The sequence below is a fragment of the Triturus cristatus genome, chromosome 3_2, assembly GCF_964204655.1.
Source record: "Triturus cristatus chromosome 3_2, aTriCri1.1, whole genome shotgun sequence".
NCBI classification, from domain to species: domain Eukaryota; kingdom Metazoa; phylum Chordata; class Amphibia; order Caudata; family Salamandridae; genus Triturus; species Triturus cristatus.
In genome coordinates, this window is record NC_140584.1 from 651,255,110 (window position 1) to 651,271,944 (window position 16,835).

At 44.8% G+C, this 16,835-nt stretch overlaps 1 protein-coding gene across 1 annotated transcript in view; it reads left to right on the forward strand.

The window, feature by feature from the left end:
- The window catches only part of KANSL1L (KAT8 regulatory NSL complex subunit 1 like), a 3,005,708-nt gene extending 2,995,413 nt beyond the window's left edge, over window positions 1-10,295 (forward strand). Inside the window, exon 14 of the mRNA XM_085647079.1 lies at window positions 10,056-10,295. Within this exon, the coding sequence (XP_085503205.1) occupies window positions 10,056-10,295 (240 nt within the window). The remainder of the gene's footprint in view (window positions 1-10,055) is intronic.
- The last annotated feature ends 6,540 nt before the right edge of the window (window positions 10,296-16,835 follow it).

Genomic DNA, 16,835 nt, shown 5'->3' on the forward strand with positions numbered 1-16,835 from the left:
CACATGGCTATTATACAGTTTTGCTTATCATGTCTCCCTTCTGATATATTCTGGCTCCATCTGGTAAGAGTTTGCATTGCTTCCGGGTCTACCCCCGGTCGGTCTTGATTTCTGATCACACAATTTATAAGGAAACGTAACAGTTCCCCTTGTATCTCCACTTTCTGGTATTCCATAGCTCTGTTAATACATTCAGAATCTCGCCCTGTTTGGACAAAATGATATATATTATCTAAATGCATAGTCATTCCTGGTAACTTCCCTAAATACACCGCGGCTCGTCGGATACGTAATGATGCCAGGATCATTTCGTCCTCTTTGCCGGGCACAGGGTCATATCTACAATCTATAAGAAGTTCCTTAAGCGTACGGGCATTTATGAGTTTGGGGGTACGTGGATGTGCTGATTCTTGAAAGGTAAGTTTATTTATTCTGGGTGGCGTAGAAAAAATATTGGTAGCACCTCCGGTAGCCCCGTCTGGGGTATCGGGCGTGAAAGGATTCGTTGAACGCGATACAGCAACTATAGGTGTGGGCACAGCTATAGAAGTAGCTGTAGGAACAGATGTGGAAACAGATGTGCTTGCCGGAACTTGTGTCAGGATTTGGTGCTGTAGAGATACAGATACAGGATCTTGGCGTTGAACCTCCCCGGCCAACGGTCTATGCGGGGCGAGGTTAGCATACTCGGGAGCTGCGTCATCTAAATATGAGGAAAGAAAAACATCTTCTGCGGTTCTAGGATGCCCCTTGGGATGTACTTTTATTGGAAACAATGGGGGTGGCAAGTCTTTTGGTATCCCCGCAGTAGCCTTAGGTAATCCCTCGGCCAGAAGGGGATACATACCCTTCATAAGGGCATTTCTTTGTCTGTCTACTTGTTCTGATTTCACTCGTGTACCTTCTTCAATTAATAGATTTTCTCGGACTTCATTTGAATTCTCTTTACTCTTCTCTTCCTGTCTACGTGCTTTTTCTGTACGTCTATACGATTCTTTACGCCATAATTCAATGGCGTCTTTCTGTGATTGTCTAGCTTTCTTTTTCCATAATTCTTCCTCTACTTTCACGATGCACTCTGCATCCCAGGTCCCAGCTGCGGGCCACCTCTGACTTTCTGGTAATTCCTTAGTGTAGTCTACCCATAAATCAAGAAATAATATGGCGTCTAGGCCATGTTTATGATACATGAAGTACCCTGGAGTGTCCCTAGGAGGAATAGGAACAGCTTCTTCGAGTACCCCTTTTCTAGTTGTGATCTGTCTTAATTTCGAAAAGAGCGGCATTTTGGGAACTGATCTGATACTTGATCTTGAACAAACTTAATACAATAAACACGATAATGAACAGTCATTCATACCACAATATGCAGAACGTATTAACACATTTAACATTTAACATTTACATGAGCAAACAATGATGATGACGATCTAAGGAAAACTTAATCACTAAACATAATACTCGGCATTATCTGGATTATTCTGAATTTATATACTTGATATACTAGATATACTGCTAAACAGTACAGATACACTGCTGAAACAGTGCAGACCGGATTTGTGTACCCAAACCCATCTGGACCGGCACAACTTATGTGCACGCCAGAACGCCTCCCCAGTAATGGTACTCACCGGGTAGCTCGGAACGGAAGGCCTCGGAACGAAACTGAACTGAACTGGACCGGACTGGACTCGACAACTTCGGACACTTCTGAGCTTCGTAAACCTGGTGGGCCTCTGTATACCTCGGATCTTGCTCTCTCAGCTAGGCTCTGGTCGGGATACTTCGCACTTCTCACCGCCTCGTCTGGGTGTTGATCGCAGCCTCAGTCGCCCCCGCTTGACCGGAGGGAGATACAGGAAATCCTGCTGGTACGCGTTGTTGTCCGTCCAGCTGTGGCAGGAGACCGGGCCTGCAACGCACCGCCGGCGCGTGAGATGAGAAAGTGTCCCTGTTCGGGCGCCATTCATGTGGTAAATAATTTAATTACCGGGACTTAATTTGATACAGAAACATAATAAAAATAGCTCAGTAAATAAGAGGCAGAATCCGTGGTATTAGAGGTTCGGAATGGGCTTTATTCCAATGGACGATTCGAATCGGTTGCTCCAAGTTCCATCACCACGAAGGTTCAGGAAGTGAAGTACATACATTATTGATAATTAATCACTTTTATACAAAAGGCATTACAGTGAGGCAAATGCAAGAGGCGTAACAATTGATAGCAAAGATAACATTTCACATGCGTAGCTGAAAGAGGCGTAATTGGGAGTAACAAGGAAACGTCATTGTTTGTGATGTCACATATGGGTGGACCTATGAAATAATTTCGCAATGTCAGCAGAAATACTTGGCAGAAATGCGCGCACAGCAGCATGACGTATGATTGACGTGCAACTAGGGGGTGCGGGGGACTTGACATTTAGCTCTACATGTGGCGACAGAAGTCTGGAGGGTCAAGTCAACTTAATCCCAAATCATATCTAACATCCTATGTTTAAAGAACTATGTTATACAAAAGAGAGGTCTCTTAGAGTAGAATCTTATTCTATACTGACTATACTGACTGTTAGTGCGTGTACAAGCGTCTAAGTGCCTACACTAGATGCGAGGGCAGGAATCTTCCATAGTAACAGGGCTCTGAATTACTTGCATAAAGATAGAGAAACCGGGCCCTTGCTTGGTAGCTGGAAGAATGTTTACTTAAACTACTAGACAGGAATGCATTGGGCAGGGAGCGGAGCAGATAATTTCGAAGGTGAAATACAGTTTCTTGGCAGGCAACAGGCTGATGTCAGGCTTCGAGAGCCGCGCAGGGAATGAGACAAAGTTCATGGTCACAGATGCAGGCTCAGACTGGAGCTTCAGAGGCAGAAAGCAAGAAAAGCTTGATGACAGAATCAGGGCCTACTTGCCTGGACTGTAAAAATGGCATAAGTGAACCATATAAAACCGGTGGCCTTTCGTACTTAGGAATGGAATATCCGGCCCATTCATGGCTGATCTGAAAGAGGACATGTTGACGGTGGACGCACATGTGTTTGCGTCTTCATAACTGGAACTGGAGGGAACATACATGTACTTGTAACATGCACATAGAACCGTTGGGGTCCAAGATAGGGGACATAACTGACCAGAAAAATCCATATTTCCACAGCACCAGTGTCCAGCAGAAAGGGCTCTGTTATACCCGCTGTAGTCACCTTAACATACGGCCCGCTCTGGTCCACTGGCACTGAAACAACTCCCTCTCTCTGTCTACGGCTGTCCTTGTAATCATTCCCTTCCGTATCATCATCTTCTGCATAGTAGTCATTATTATAGTAATGCGCTGTCTTGCCGGTCGCATTGGCTTGCTGATCAAAACTATTCATCGTATTTTGAGGCGGAAGAGGACGCGCGTTCTGGGGAACATTCCCACGCCCTCTACCTCTTGGGGCTTGCTGGCCACCTCTACCTCTTGCGCCATGAGCATTATTTGTGCGTTGCAAAAATCGGAGACAATTATTTTTAAAGTGACCCTCCTCCTTGCAATACGAACATTGATTGGGACCGATAGGGACACGTGGTTGATAATACCCATACATTTGCTGATTATTCTGAAACTGTTGGGGTTGCTGATAGATACCCTGGGTTTGCCTATAATTATTCTGCCCTGCACGTGGCGGATAAGCCTGCTGTAAGAGAACCTTCGTTTTCAACTCTTTTGTTTTCTTGTCTGTTCTATCCTTCTCATCTTTATCCCTATTTTCATAATACTGTGCAGTAGCCTGTATTTGTGCTGAAGAGGAAATGGCCCAAGAACTCTCCGAATCTTTTAATTTCTTACACAACTCTGGAAGCAAATTATGCACAAATTTATCAACAAATAACCGTTGGCCACCTTCTGTACTCATGTCCTGACCACTGTGGTAGATAAATGTTTCTTCAAACCTAGTGAAGAAATCGGACACTGTTTCATCTTTCTTCTGTTTGCACGCGGATAATTTATCCCAATTTACACATATTGCGGGCATTAAAGTTTTCATGCAATTAATTATTTTACCAGGGAGTTCTGCTACCACGGGATCAGGCTTGGCACCACCAACCTGTCTATTGTCTGCATTAATGATATTAGTCCATGTGTCACCTAGGTCTGCAGCATGATCTGCATTGCGAATCAATCCCCACAAAGGCTGTGGAACAACATTCCCGAACAACATATCTATATCTGCCAGGTTCATGACACATGATTCTGCAGTCTGCGATAACTCCTTATAATATTCTGCAGGATTCTTACGGGGGTCAGGCAATGTCTGCTTAAGGGCTAAAACTTCAGATCGTTTCCAGGGAACATGTACCCAAACACGCTGAAAATGTGCCAGAACAGGTGGATTAGCATTCGCATCACCAGGTCTCCAAACTGGAGGAACCTCACGCATCGGATATTGTCGCGCTTTTACTTGTTTCCCTTCAGGGAATTCCTGTCCAAACAACTATTGCTGACAGTCCCCATTCCTGAAAGACAGCAGTGTCGCAACTGCCTTCTCAACAACAGAACCCACAATCGTACCTTTTCCAAATTCAAATCGTACTTGACACAACTCTTGCGGACTGGAGTCTACATCATTGTCTTCCAATTCCTCACATAGAATTTCACACATTTTCTCAAAAACGTACCGCTGTTGTGGCGCTTCCCACTGATGAAAAACATTAACAACAGATTCTACATCACATCTAGAAGGATAAACAATCCATCTACGTGCCATGCGGTCCAGTTCTTCTTTCTCTCTAGAACCAGGTATTTGACTACGTAACAGCTTACGCTGTGGACCAGGGGTCGTAGCAGACGACCCAAAGAGGGGTGATATAAGACTAGTGACTGCACTAGCTATTCGCTGTCGTGCAGAAGGAGAAGTCGAGGCAAGAGCCGGGGGAAAAACAGAGGGAACGAAACGGGTGCAGATACAGATACAGGGGTAGCAATAGGTAGGGCACCAAGAGAGGCAGCTGATGTGCTAGGAAAAGTCGCAAGGGGCGCAGAAGTGGTAGGTAGCAAAATCGGCGGCCCTTGGGAAGGCTGTGCTACCGGGACAGGAGCCGGCTGAGGAGGAGCTGGCGGCTGCAGGAAAGCTTGCTGCGCATTAGCTGGAGGCTGCACATTTACGGGCTGTGGAGGCGCTGTAGCATTTTGCGCATAAGGGGGTGGCGAACTTAGGAAATGGGACATTAGGGAATCTTTCTCTTTTGACTCATCTTGTTGAAGGGGTGGCAAAACTGGGTAACATTTATCAATGACTAGTTTGCGTTGCCTATGCAACTGCTCAATTCGGTCCTCTTCATTATCCTTGAACTGCAAAGCTGCTTGCATGATCGACATACCTCTCTCTCTTTTATGTTTCTTTGCTAATTTAATTTCTTTTTGTTTGGCTTCCTTTCGCCATAGGCGGAAGGAATCAAACATCGCCGGCCGGGCTTTCTTCTTGAACAATTTAACTTCTAAATTATCTAGGTTCTCTGTGTCAAAACTACCATTTTGGGGCCATTTTAAAACACCATCCTTTCTGGTGTATCGGACCCATACTTCATCATACGTAATGGGGCCCACGCCATGTTTCACATAAAGCTCATAAGTTGGAGTTCCAATTGGAGGAACCGGACACGAATCCTCCAATCGGGAGTCCCTTTTACAACCAAATCAAAACAAATTTCCAAATATACTAGAACCAGGCATCTTTGCTCACTAGTCTAGTTTCAAACTTCAAAGGATTTTCGAATATGATAGTCTCGTGAGTACACGAGTCCTCTGGCTTTGGCACTTGCAAGACCCAAATCAAAGCGATCCCGAAGGATACCAAAATCCCGAAGGATACCAAACAAACTGGGAGACGCTCCACTTATACTTAACTGAAGTATCGATGACTTCACCAGAAGACTCTCTCAATTGTTTCGCTCTACCAAATCGTCAAGGGTCCAAAACAGGGCGATTAATCAGGGCAGCAGTCCTTAGTAGCCATCGGGACGCGGAGAACCTCGCAGAAAAGACTTTCGGACCACGTCGACATGCAGGGGTCGATGAAGTGGCGGCCTTCCTCCAGAATTTCCACACGAAGCTTCTCACGAACCTCTGGCTTGGACCGGTACCACTGAAATCGCCCCGAGTTGGGCGCCAACTGAAGTACTGGGTTTTTAGAACCCAGCGGTGCAGGGGAACACACCCAAAGACTTCGGATTCTTCCTGTTTCAGACCCACAGAAACACAGAGTCTTCTAGGTGAATTCAAAGAACGTCTTTATTGGCTGCAGACCAATCACAGATATCCGAGAAGTACAACACGATGTATGTTCTCAGGAGACTGCTCCCGGACCAAAAACCAGTCTTTGCTTATATACACAAAATTACGCTTTGGGGGCAACACCGCCCCTGTTTTACAAGTGGTCATTCACATATTTTAGTTTCAAAGGAACAGCAGAGCCATAATGACAATCCCACATTTCAGTTCATTAAGCATGCAGTTATTGTACCCAGCAAGGCTCAGAACCCTCATCAGATAACAGCAGACCCCAATAAAACGGGCACGTCCTGCTCGTAAAACAAGCCATAAAGTAGGAAACAGAGTCAGGTGTGAAAACAGCTTAGTCAGGGATCGTGTGCGAACAGGGACTTTATGATGGGTCGAGCCCTGATGCTAATCACATTAGGCCGCGAGAAAGGAACTGGCCGGACAGGATTGACCTCGGGCAGCGGAGTCGGCTTGCACAGGTCAGAGAGAAGTCACAGAAGATGTACGTGTCCTTTAAGCCTAGGCATGGCCTTAGTGCGCAGCCTATGTGAGGGCAACCACAAAATGGCTACTACTGTAAAATGGAACCCATGGATACAATATGTAGTATCGTATACACGGTGAATTCATCAGTGAAACATGACGAAAACACTCATACATACCGCGTTGTTCATTTGCGGTTCGCTGATACCAAACTTGGCATGGTGGGACCATGCCACCTACACGGTTCCGATTTTTACAGTACCACATACACCCCTCCCTACTCCATAAATTGGAGAAATCTCCAAGTCAACAAAATAGCACAAAGTGGTTCAGCACTCAACAAAAGAATATATAAAGACTATGCTCTCATTGAGATTTATATATTCTATCGTTGAGTGCTGAACCACTTTGTGCTATTATATTGAAGTAGGTGTTCCAGGGTCCGCGCAGACAGCCGGTAATTATTCAAAGTCATCGAAGATCCCTACGATAAAGAACTAGGACTACAGGTATGTAACTTTTCCTTACAATTGATTCAGTAGCCATTTTCAAATACCTTATGTCTCTGTCTTTTTTTTCCCACCAGGATTATTAAAGAATTTATGAAAATATTATTAAGAACATTCCCACCACTAATCAAGCTGCCTCCTGCTTTGCAATTAAACAGTGCTAGGGGACATCATGAGAAGCCCATCTAAACCTATTTAAATGTCCTCCATACAGATGCTGTTGTGGAAATTGCTTTTATCCTTGCAATAACTTCAGCTAGGCCTGTTGGAGAAATTCAGGGGTTTTCAGTGAAAACACCTTTTTATAGGTTCACTAAGGACTAGGTCACATTAACCATAAATCCACGCTTTATTCCAAGTTCCTATGTCATTTCACCTCAGGAAAAAAAAGTCGCTTTGCCGATTTTCTTTCTTCAACCAACACCTTCAGCAGAAAGGGTTTTACATAAATTGGAGGTTAAATGGTGCCTAAAGATTTACATTGACAGTGAAAGTACCTTTCTCACATCAGCCCAGCTTTTTTGTGTGATTTGGTAATGCTAACAAGGGTGGCCCTATTTCTAAACTAGGTATTTTTCGATAGATCTATTCATGCTTCTCCTTTTGGCACTGCATTGCTGGAAGGCCACTGAGACACAAGGTTAGAGGTTGGTCCTGGAGAGATGGAAGAGTGAGCTGAACCTGGTGCAGGCATCAGTTAGTCGGAAGAGGGGCAAAGTGAGCAGGTCCACTAACACAAGTCGGCCATTTTGAGCCCAGCCAGGCCCCACATCTTAAAATGTCTTCTAATCTTTTCATAAGTGTTGGAAAGGCCCTCACCATTTTCACATGAGAGGAAAATGACACATTAAATAGATGTGGCCCTTGCTCCTCCTTTTTTGTTTAATGTACCTTTTCAGAGAACTCTACAATAGCAGACATTGGTCAACTAGTAGTCCAAACTTTACCCCAGTACTTTGACTTACAGATAAATAAACTTAGCTGTAGAGGGATATTGTATTAAGTAAAGGGAGTCGACTTCTTGAAATTGGTTTCACTCATCTCACCCACGCCATGAGTGTAGAATGTAAGGGCACCTTCCCTGGTATGGGAAACTCTAGCAGTTTTAAGCATGTGTTATTGCAGATCATATGCTGTGCCCTCTCCCGCCATCTAATGTTAGGCATTTACCATTGCAAGTTGTTTTTCTTTGCAGTATACGTCCCAGATTTGCTAAGCAGTTGCATTGGCAGTCATGCTTCGAAAGGCAACAAATATAGCAGCAATGGATCAACTTTCACAAGCAGATGATTTTTGTACAAAAAGTTTACCTTTGCGCTGTGCCCATACCCCTGCCATCTCCCTGTTAATGTATGGAAGGGCTGTATGATTGGGCTGTGCCTGTACAAAAACTCTAGGTCTGCTAGGCTTTATGATCATGTTCATCTTTCGACTCATGAAATTCCCTTGCTTGGCCTGAGTTAGGAAGCCCTCCCAATGTTTGTGGTAAACAAATGCATGGGTTTGTGAAAACCAAAGTGCAAAGATTTAGCGCTACAAAATTCGGGGGGGACTCACCATCCATAGACAAATTAAAATCTACACACCAATGTATGTGGTTTAGAATGTGGATGGTCATCACTGGCCTGCTTGTTTTGAAATGAGAAGACACCCATACTGGAGAACTACTATTAATGGTAAGTAACATGTACTTCCTCATATTTATGTTTCGCCAGCACAGTGCTTACAAAATCTCCTGTAAAAAATGTTATAACTAAAGCTTTAAACAAGCTTTGAGCCTGGCCCTTACTTGCCATTGGTTGGCTCCAACATCATTTGTGCTTCCTTGCTTCTTATTGGCCAGAACATCCTCCTCACCTCGGCTTCCTCCGGGGGCTTTGTGTGTATCCCTGCCATGGAGTATGGACCAAGTACAGCTTCCTGTCTGCGGCCAGTGTCCTTCCACTGGCAGCAGGCACCTGCTGGTACTCTTTAAAAAAAAAAAAAAAACGTTTTACATACACTCTTATTGAGTGCATGTGTCTGCAGTCCCTCTTCCTCACTCCTGCCCTCCTCACTCTTTTATTGCTTCCTTTCTCATGTAGAATCCCCCCGCCCTCCTCCCGCTGTCTGGTTTGTTTCACCACACCGACCCCTCCTGCTGTCTGTAGTTTGTTTCCGCACCGCTCACCCCCTTCCCGATGTCTGTCTGTGGTTTGTTTCCAATCCCACCCTCCTCCATTTGTCTGTGGTTTGTTTCCCCACTCCCTCGCTCCTCCATGTTGTTTTCCCCCTGAAAACCCCCACGCTGTTTTTACACATATTGCACAGCAGCACAGGCTGCTGTGTAACATGGCTTCAAGAGAAAAAAAGCGATATGACGCGATCAATGCTGGCTGCATCATAGTGCTTTTTATTTGTTTGTTTTTTACTTTAAGCCATGTTGCAAAGAAGCTCTTTCTGCTGTGCAACATGTAGAAAAATATTGACAAAGCCAATAGATCTCTCATAGGTGAAACCTATTAGCTTTGCCAATGCTTGTTCGAAATTATTTTTCAAATAAACAACTGCTTTTCAACAGTGCTTCAGTTCAGGGACCTGCATATGAGTATACGGTTTAACAGTAAAGTTTCTTTAGTTACATTCCTAAACAATAGATGTTTACTATAATTGCAAATTATGTTTGTGGGGATATAATAACAATGACCTTTCCCTAAGTCCCAGTCCTCAACATGGTCAAGGTGTTCATTTATTCAACCGTAAGTACTTGATATTCTGCTCACATCCAAGCTAATTGTAATTCCGTGCTCCCTTTTTTAAAGCCAGAGATTTGGAAACATAGAGTGTTCCCACTAAATGATGAGGATGCTGCTGCCTTGCTATCTCCAAGAGAACCATGCAACTGTACGGAGAGACCAGATGTTCCAACATACAGGGATTGCTCTTATATTCACAAAGTCGGTGATGTATGCGCATTAAAAACAATGCTAACAGCAGAAGAACCAGGGAAGTGTCAGGCCATACATCCGACTACCTGTAGCAGCACCATGACAGCCAGGTGACACAATGCAGAGTCTTTATGCTCATAAGGTGGACTCAGATGCAGAGGGGCAGGTAGGAAAAGCTATAAATTGGAATGGATTAGATGTTCTGCTTTCAAGTTTAAATACTGATAATTCTTATGATGTTCATTGTTAGCTGTGGCTTACATAAACAAACATCCATCACAAATATTGTTTGTTGCAAAATAATGGTTTCACTAGAAGAAACTTACATCCAGATATATCTTTTGTGATGTATGTTGGGAGCTTGAATGTCAGCCTGGCCTCTCAAAAATCAATGCACTTTAAATTGTATTCATTCACAAATTCATTGTGGCTTCCAGTATCTTGCAGCAATTATATACAACATACAGAATTTATGAGAGCAAGAGCATTGAGTTATTGCAAAACCTCCTCTTTGCACCACTCAGCAGCCACAAAGCAAGGAATTTGGAATCCTTTACCATTCTAGCACTTACTGAAGCTAGAGAATGAGCAGCCATCTTCTTTGTTTAACTTGCTGTGAACCAACAGTGAAACAGAATATATGACGTTACAGCGCAAACAATTACAACGCATGCTTTTACAATGTGGTTTTTACATCGCAACTACCATTACATCGTATGATTTTACAACGCATGCCATTACAACGCATTTTTAAAAACTACCATTACAACGCATTCCATTACAGTGCATACCATTACAATGCATAATACTTTTAAGGCAACAGTAGGGTAGGTGTTGGATAGTGTAGGCGTAAAAATTACTATTCCCACTCCAGTGAGTGCAACAGTGGGAAAAGTGTTGGATAGTGTAGGGGTAAAAATTACTATTCCTCACCTTACTACAAGTACAACTACTTGTCCTCTGTGCACTGTATCTATAGAGCTACTGCTACCAATTTAACGTATAAACCAACTTTAGAAAACTATATGTGCACTTCACATGTTAACATACAATTCTCCAAAATTATGACAAAAGTATTTCTTGATAAAAATATGATTTAATCTGAAATTATGATTCAAAACAATGCAGGTATTCCGTTTCCTTTATATGCCCAATGCATTTCGGGCCCCTTTGGCCCATCTTTTGGGGCTTTAATCTCCGTGAAACGGATCCTGCTCTTAGTTCCTTACTGGACGAGAATAGAAGCGATTACGGACGTAGTCTTGCGTGCCTCTGGGGAAACGCTTGATGTCAACAACTTCCAATGAATTCCAAAACGATCAAGTTGTTTTAATACTTTTGTCATAATTTTGGAGAATTGTTATGTTAACATGTGAAGTGCACATATAGTTTTTTTGAAAGTTGGTTTATACATTAAATTGGTAGCAGTAGCTCTACAGATACAGTGAACAGAGGACAAGTAGTTGTACTTGTAGTAAGGTGAGGACTAAGTTAGACATGATTCAGACAGCATGCCTGCCTCCGTCGCACGCTGAATTATACAGATTACCATTATAACTAGAAGCAATAAATGGAGTGCTCCACTTTCTTGCATTTGTGTAAAAAGTACTATTCCCATGTCCCCCAAAACTCATACCCATCCTAAAACAAAAAAGTCTCCATTACTTACCTTATAATGCGTTGTAATGGCATGACTTGTAATGGCATGCCTTGTAATGGCATGCGTTGTAGTGACATGCATTGTAATGGCATGCGATGTAAAGGAGGTTGAGTTGTAACAGTTGCATTGTAAAGGTAGTGCGTTGTAATAACTGCGTTGTAATGGATGTTTTGCGTGAAAACAATTAGAAGCACATTGCAGCATATTCCATATTCCATTAAATGATATTCTCCCTTCATAGTGTAGAATGCTTCAAACTCCAAAATAATACAGTTCAGGGAGGAATTATATTATAAGGATATTGTTAGCTCCCATTAAAATCCAGATTTTCTGCCCCCCAGGCTGTGGAAAATCGAATTTTTTTTTACAAAGCTCAGGGGCTAACATCTTGAAAGCTAAAGAATTCTGACCACAAAGGCCTTTTCTTTGGCTTAAATTAGAATCAAATGCAAAAAGAATAACTGATGGACAGAATGCAGAACAATGTCATACATTCACCCCAGTACAGAGATCTGGTCCTAAATCCATCGTTTTTTTGCTCACCATGCCATTCCAATTTGGACCCAGCCTTATGCAAATCAGTCCCGACCCTGCGTCCAATGGGAAAAGTCCAGCCTGAACTGCCAGGCAAGGTCCTCCGTGGACTGGAAACAAGCATCTTTCAGCCGTCATCAGCCAGGATAGCTGTGTAGGAGAGTAAGATCTGCTTCTTATGGTTACCCCCACTTTTTGCTGATGTAACACTTTTGTTCGACTTTAGTCTGGCCGGGGCCCTGCTATTCAGCACCCCAGCTAGCTGCTTCCTCTCTAAATGGATTCCTATATTCACAAAGTGGTGATGTATGCACATTAAAAACAATGCTAACAGCAGAAGAACCAGGTAAGTGTCAGGCCATACATCCGACTACCTGTAGCAGCACCATGACAACCAGGTAGACGGAAGTTCATTATAACCAAACGGTAAATTCTAACTTTAGACTGGCTGCACGGAAACATGTCGTGTTTGGTGTCAAACACCTTGGAATCATACCCCCACACCAGTAACTGGTGTGGGAGTATGTGCATCACAAAATGGATGGTTTGGCCACAGACACGAGTCTGGCCTCACAACACCACCGGATTCAGGCTAGCATGGCTGATGAAGGGTGATGCCCTGAAACTGGTCCCAGGATGCTCATTTCCAGTCCAGGGAGGACCTGGCTTGGCAGTTCAGGCTGGACTGTTCCAATAAGGAACGGGGTCAAGACTGATTTGCATATGGCTGTATCCAAACTGAGGTGGTGTAGTGAGCAACAGAATGATGGATTAAACCCAGATCCTTGTGACTGGGGTGAATGTTTGCATTGTCGAGCATTCCGTCCATCAATTGTTTCTTTTGCATATGTCGCCCTAAGTGGGAAGGGTATGCCCAGACGTGGGTTCCGTCACTACACCACTGGATTCAAGCTACTCTGGCTGATGAAGGATGATGCCCTGAAACCGGTCCCAGGATGCTTCTTTCCGGTCCAGGAAGGACCTGGCTTGGCAGTTTGGTCTGGACTGTTCCCATAAAGAACAGGGTCAAGACTGATTTGCATATGGCTGGGTCCAAACTGGGGTGGTTTGGTGAGCAAAAGAATGATGGATTAAACCCAGATCCTTGTGACTGGGAGTGAATGTTTGCATTGTCTAGCATTCCATTCATCAATTGTTTCTTTTGAATATGTCGCCCTAAGTGGGAAGTGTATGCCCAGACGTGGGTTCCGTGCTCACTACACCACTGGATTCAAGCTAGCCTGGCTGAGGAAGGGTGATGCCCTGAAAGTGGTCCCAAGGTGCTTGTTTCCAGTCCAGGGAGGACATGGCTTGGCAGCTCAGGCTGGACAGTTCCCCTAAGGAACAGGGTCAAGACTGATTTGCATATAGGTGGGTACAAACTGGGGTGGTGTGGTGAGCAAAAGAATGATGGATTAAACCCCGATCCTTGTGACTGGAGGTGAATGTTTGTATTGTCTAGCATCCCGTCCATCAATTGTTTCTTTTGCATATGTTGCCCTAAGTGGGAAGGATATGCCCAGACGTGGGTCCCGTGCTCACAACACCACCCAATACAAGCTAGTCTGGCTGATGAAGGGTGATGCCCTGAAACCGGTGCTAGGATGCTTGTTTCCAGTCCAGGGAGGACCTGGCTTGGCAGTTCGGGCTGGACTGTTCCAATAAGGAACAGGGTCAAAACTGATTTGCATATGGCTGGATCCAAACTGGGGTGGTGTAGTGAGCAACAGAATGATGGATTAAACCCAGATCCTTGTGACTGGGTGTGAATGTTTGCAATGTCTAGCATTCCGTCAATCAATTGTTTTTTTTCATGTGTCGCCCTAAGTGGGAAGGGTATGCCAAGACGTGGGTCCCGTGCTCACTACACCACTGGATTCAAGCTAGCCTGGCTGATGAAGGGTGATGCTCTGAAACCGGTCCCAGGATGCTTGTTTCCGGTCCAGGGAGGACCTGGCTTGGCGGTTCGGGCTAGACTGTTCCCAGAAGGAACAGGGTCAAGACTGATTTGCATATGGCTGGGTCCAAACTGGGGCGGTGAACAAAACAATGATGGATTAAACCCAGATCCTTGTGACTGGAGGTGAGTGTTTGCATTGGCTAGCATTCTGTCCATCAATTGTTTCTTTTGCACGTAACCAGAGAATCAGCCCCACCCAGGAAGTGTCCCATAGGGAGAGCTGACCCCCTAGGTAGAGAAAAGCCACGTGGGGGTTGATCCCTGCCCAGGTAGGGCGCACGCAGACGTACCTACCTAGCCACTCACCTATCCCTGTTTGGTGGAAGTGAACAGCCCCCTCAGGCTTGGCTATGGTGTGAGACCAGCCACCCTGAGCATGAGACATTTTTTACAGGCTGTTCAGATGGGTGGCACAATCAGTGCAGTGTCCCCCTATTAGCCACTTTTGCACCCGCACTGGGTATGTGGTGTACCTAATTACAGGGCACTCACAGGTATGACACCTAAAACAATCAAGTAATCACCTGATCCTGGCATGTGCAGGAAGGGCTCTCGCACTTTACCACTGCAGGACAGTGGGGAAGTGCCCAGATTCCTAAGATCAGGAAAAGAGAGTTGGCAAAAACCAGTAGGACAAAAAGCAATAACATTTAGTCCAACATGACCCCCTCCCAGCCGAAAGTCTGGGTAGTTTAATCATTCCCTTGATAAACTTCCTGGCTCAGGGCGATAGAACCTGGACGTGGCCCACCACTGCAGTGGTACCATCCCACACTTCCCCCCTCCCCGCATGCAGGAATCGATGGGGCCCCCTCGAGGACCCTCTAGCAGCAAGCATAGGGAGTCGCAGGGAAGCCTCAACAGCAAAAAGGAGTTTAAGGCACACAATGCAGAGTATGCAGGCAGGATGTCGTTCTTGGAACAGTGCAGTGTGGGAGGCCGAGACTTTTTGGGGCTTGAAGATCTTTCGTGAAGAGAGCCAACAAGCCTTGGCAATGGCAGGCAGACTCACTACACAGGGAGGCAGTTCACTTTGGCTGCAGATGGATTACAGTAACCCCAACTCGGGAGAAGACTGGTCAGGCCGCTGGAGAGCCAACAAACCACCACCTGTGTTGCAAAGCCGGGCGATGTCCTTGGGACAACAGGATCAGCAAACAGGTTGTCGACGTAGAGGTCCCTGCGGATGCAGGGAAGTGACTCCTTCACTTCAAAGGTGATTCTTTTTGCTTTGATGCAGGCTGAGTTTTGGTGACTCAGAGGATGCACAGCCATGGAGTTGCAGAACTTGAAAAAGCATTAGAACGAAGATGCAGCAGGAATCTTTCCACCGAAAACAGTTTTGTCCTAGATCCTGGCTTGAAGAAGGGCAGAGTTCTAGTGTCCATGAGTCTTTGAACAGTCTTCAGATGACAGGCAGTCGGATCTTGAAGTTGTTGTCGGGATGAATCTAAGAGCCTACCCTCAGGGGAGCCATTAAGTAACCCTAAAAAGAGGTATGGTGACCAACCTAGCAGAGGGGGTCAGGGACGCTATTCAGCTGTCCTAGCCAGTCAGATGCTCGCAGGGGCCAAGATTCAACATGGCAAAATCAAGTAGCCACCTGGAGGAGCTCTGGGCTCCTCCCTAGGGAGGAGCTGGACAAGGGGGTGAACACTCCCTTGTCCTTTGTGTAGTTCCGCACCAGAGTAAGGGCCAATGGCTACTGAACTGGGTAAAACTGGTTTATGCAAGGAGGGAACCAAATGTTCCCTTCAATGCAGTCTGGTGGCGCTTGGAAGGGCCACCACCCTACCTAAATCTAAAGAGGTGGTCACACCTCTTCTTCGCAGGAAGTACTTTGTTTAGCTTCCCCTGCCCGAGTTCAGCTCATTAGCAGGGGGGAAGAAGACTGCCTAGGGTTGGCAGCAGCATGGGCTTACAGGCAGACCTTGTAAGGCTACACAGGTAGGTATTGGGGGGGAGGGCCTCTAAGGAGCCCCCAGTACATGGTATCATGCAACTAACACTGGAATCTGTGTAGTTGCATGATTCCAATATGTTTTTTTTTATTTTTTATATTTCTTTATTGATTTGCAAATAGAAAAAAGAGACAAACAATATCAAAACAGTAACATAAGTACAAGTAAGAGCAAGGGTGATGTCAATCACCAACAAAAGCTTATCATTTATATGTACAACCCTGAATAAGTAGCAACAAAGCGAAAACATTTTTAAAAAATGGGGTTCACTATGAAGAGGATGTAATAGGAGAGATATGGCATCAATAGATCGAGAAGGAAAATAATAAGGCAATCAATGTAAAGGGGAGCATGATACATATCAGAGGGGAAGAGATTGCACCTGGGACGCAAGGCAGCGCACAGGGATGTCAACAATTGTGGTTATGGCCTTACATTCTGAGGTGAAATAATGCTGTTATCTTGTGTGATAATAGATATGTGAATCAGAGTGAAAGATGCTTCAATGGTGCTCGGGCTCCCAGGCCTCAAGTGGAGAA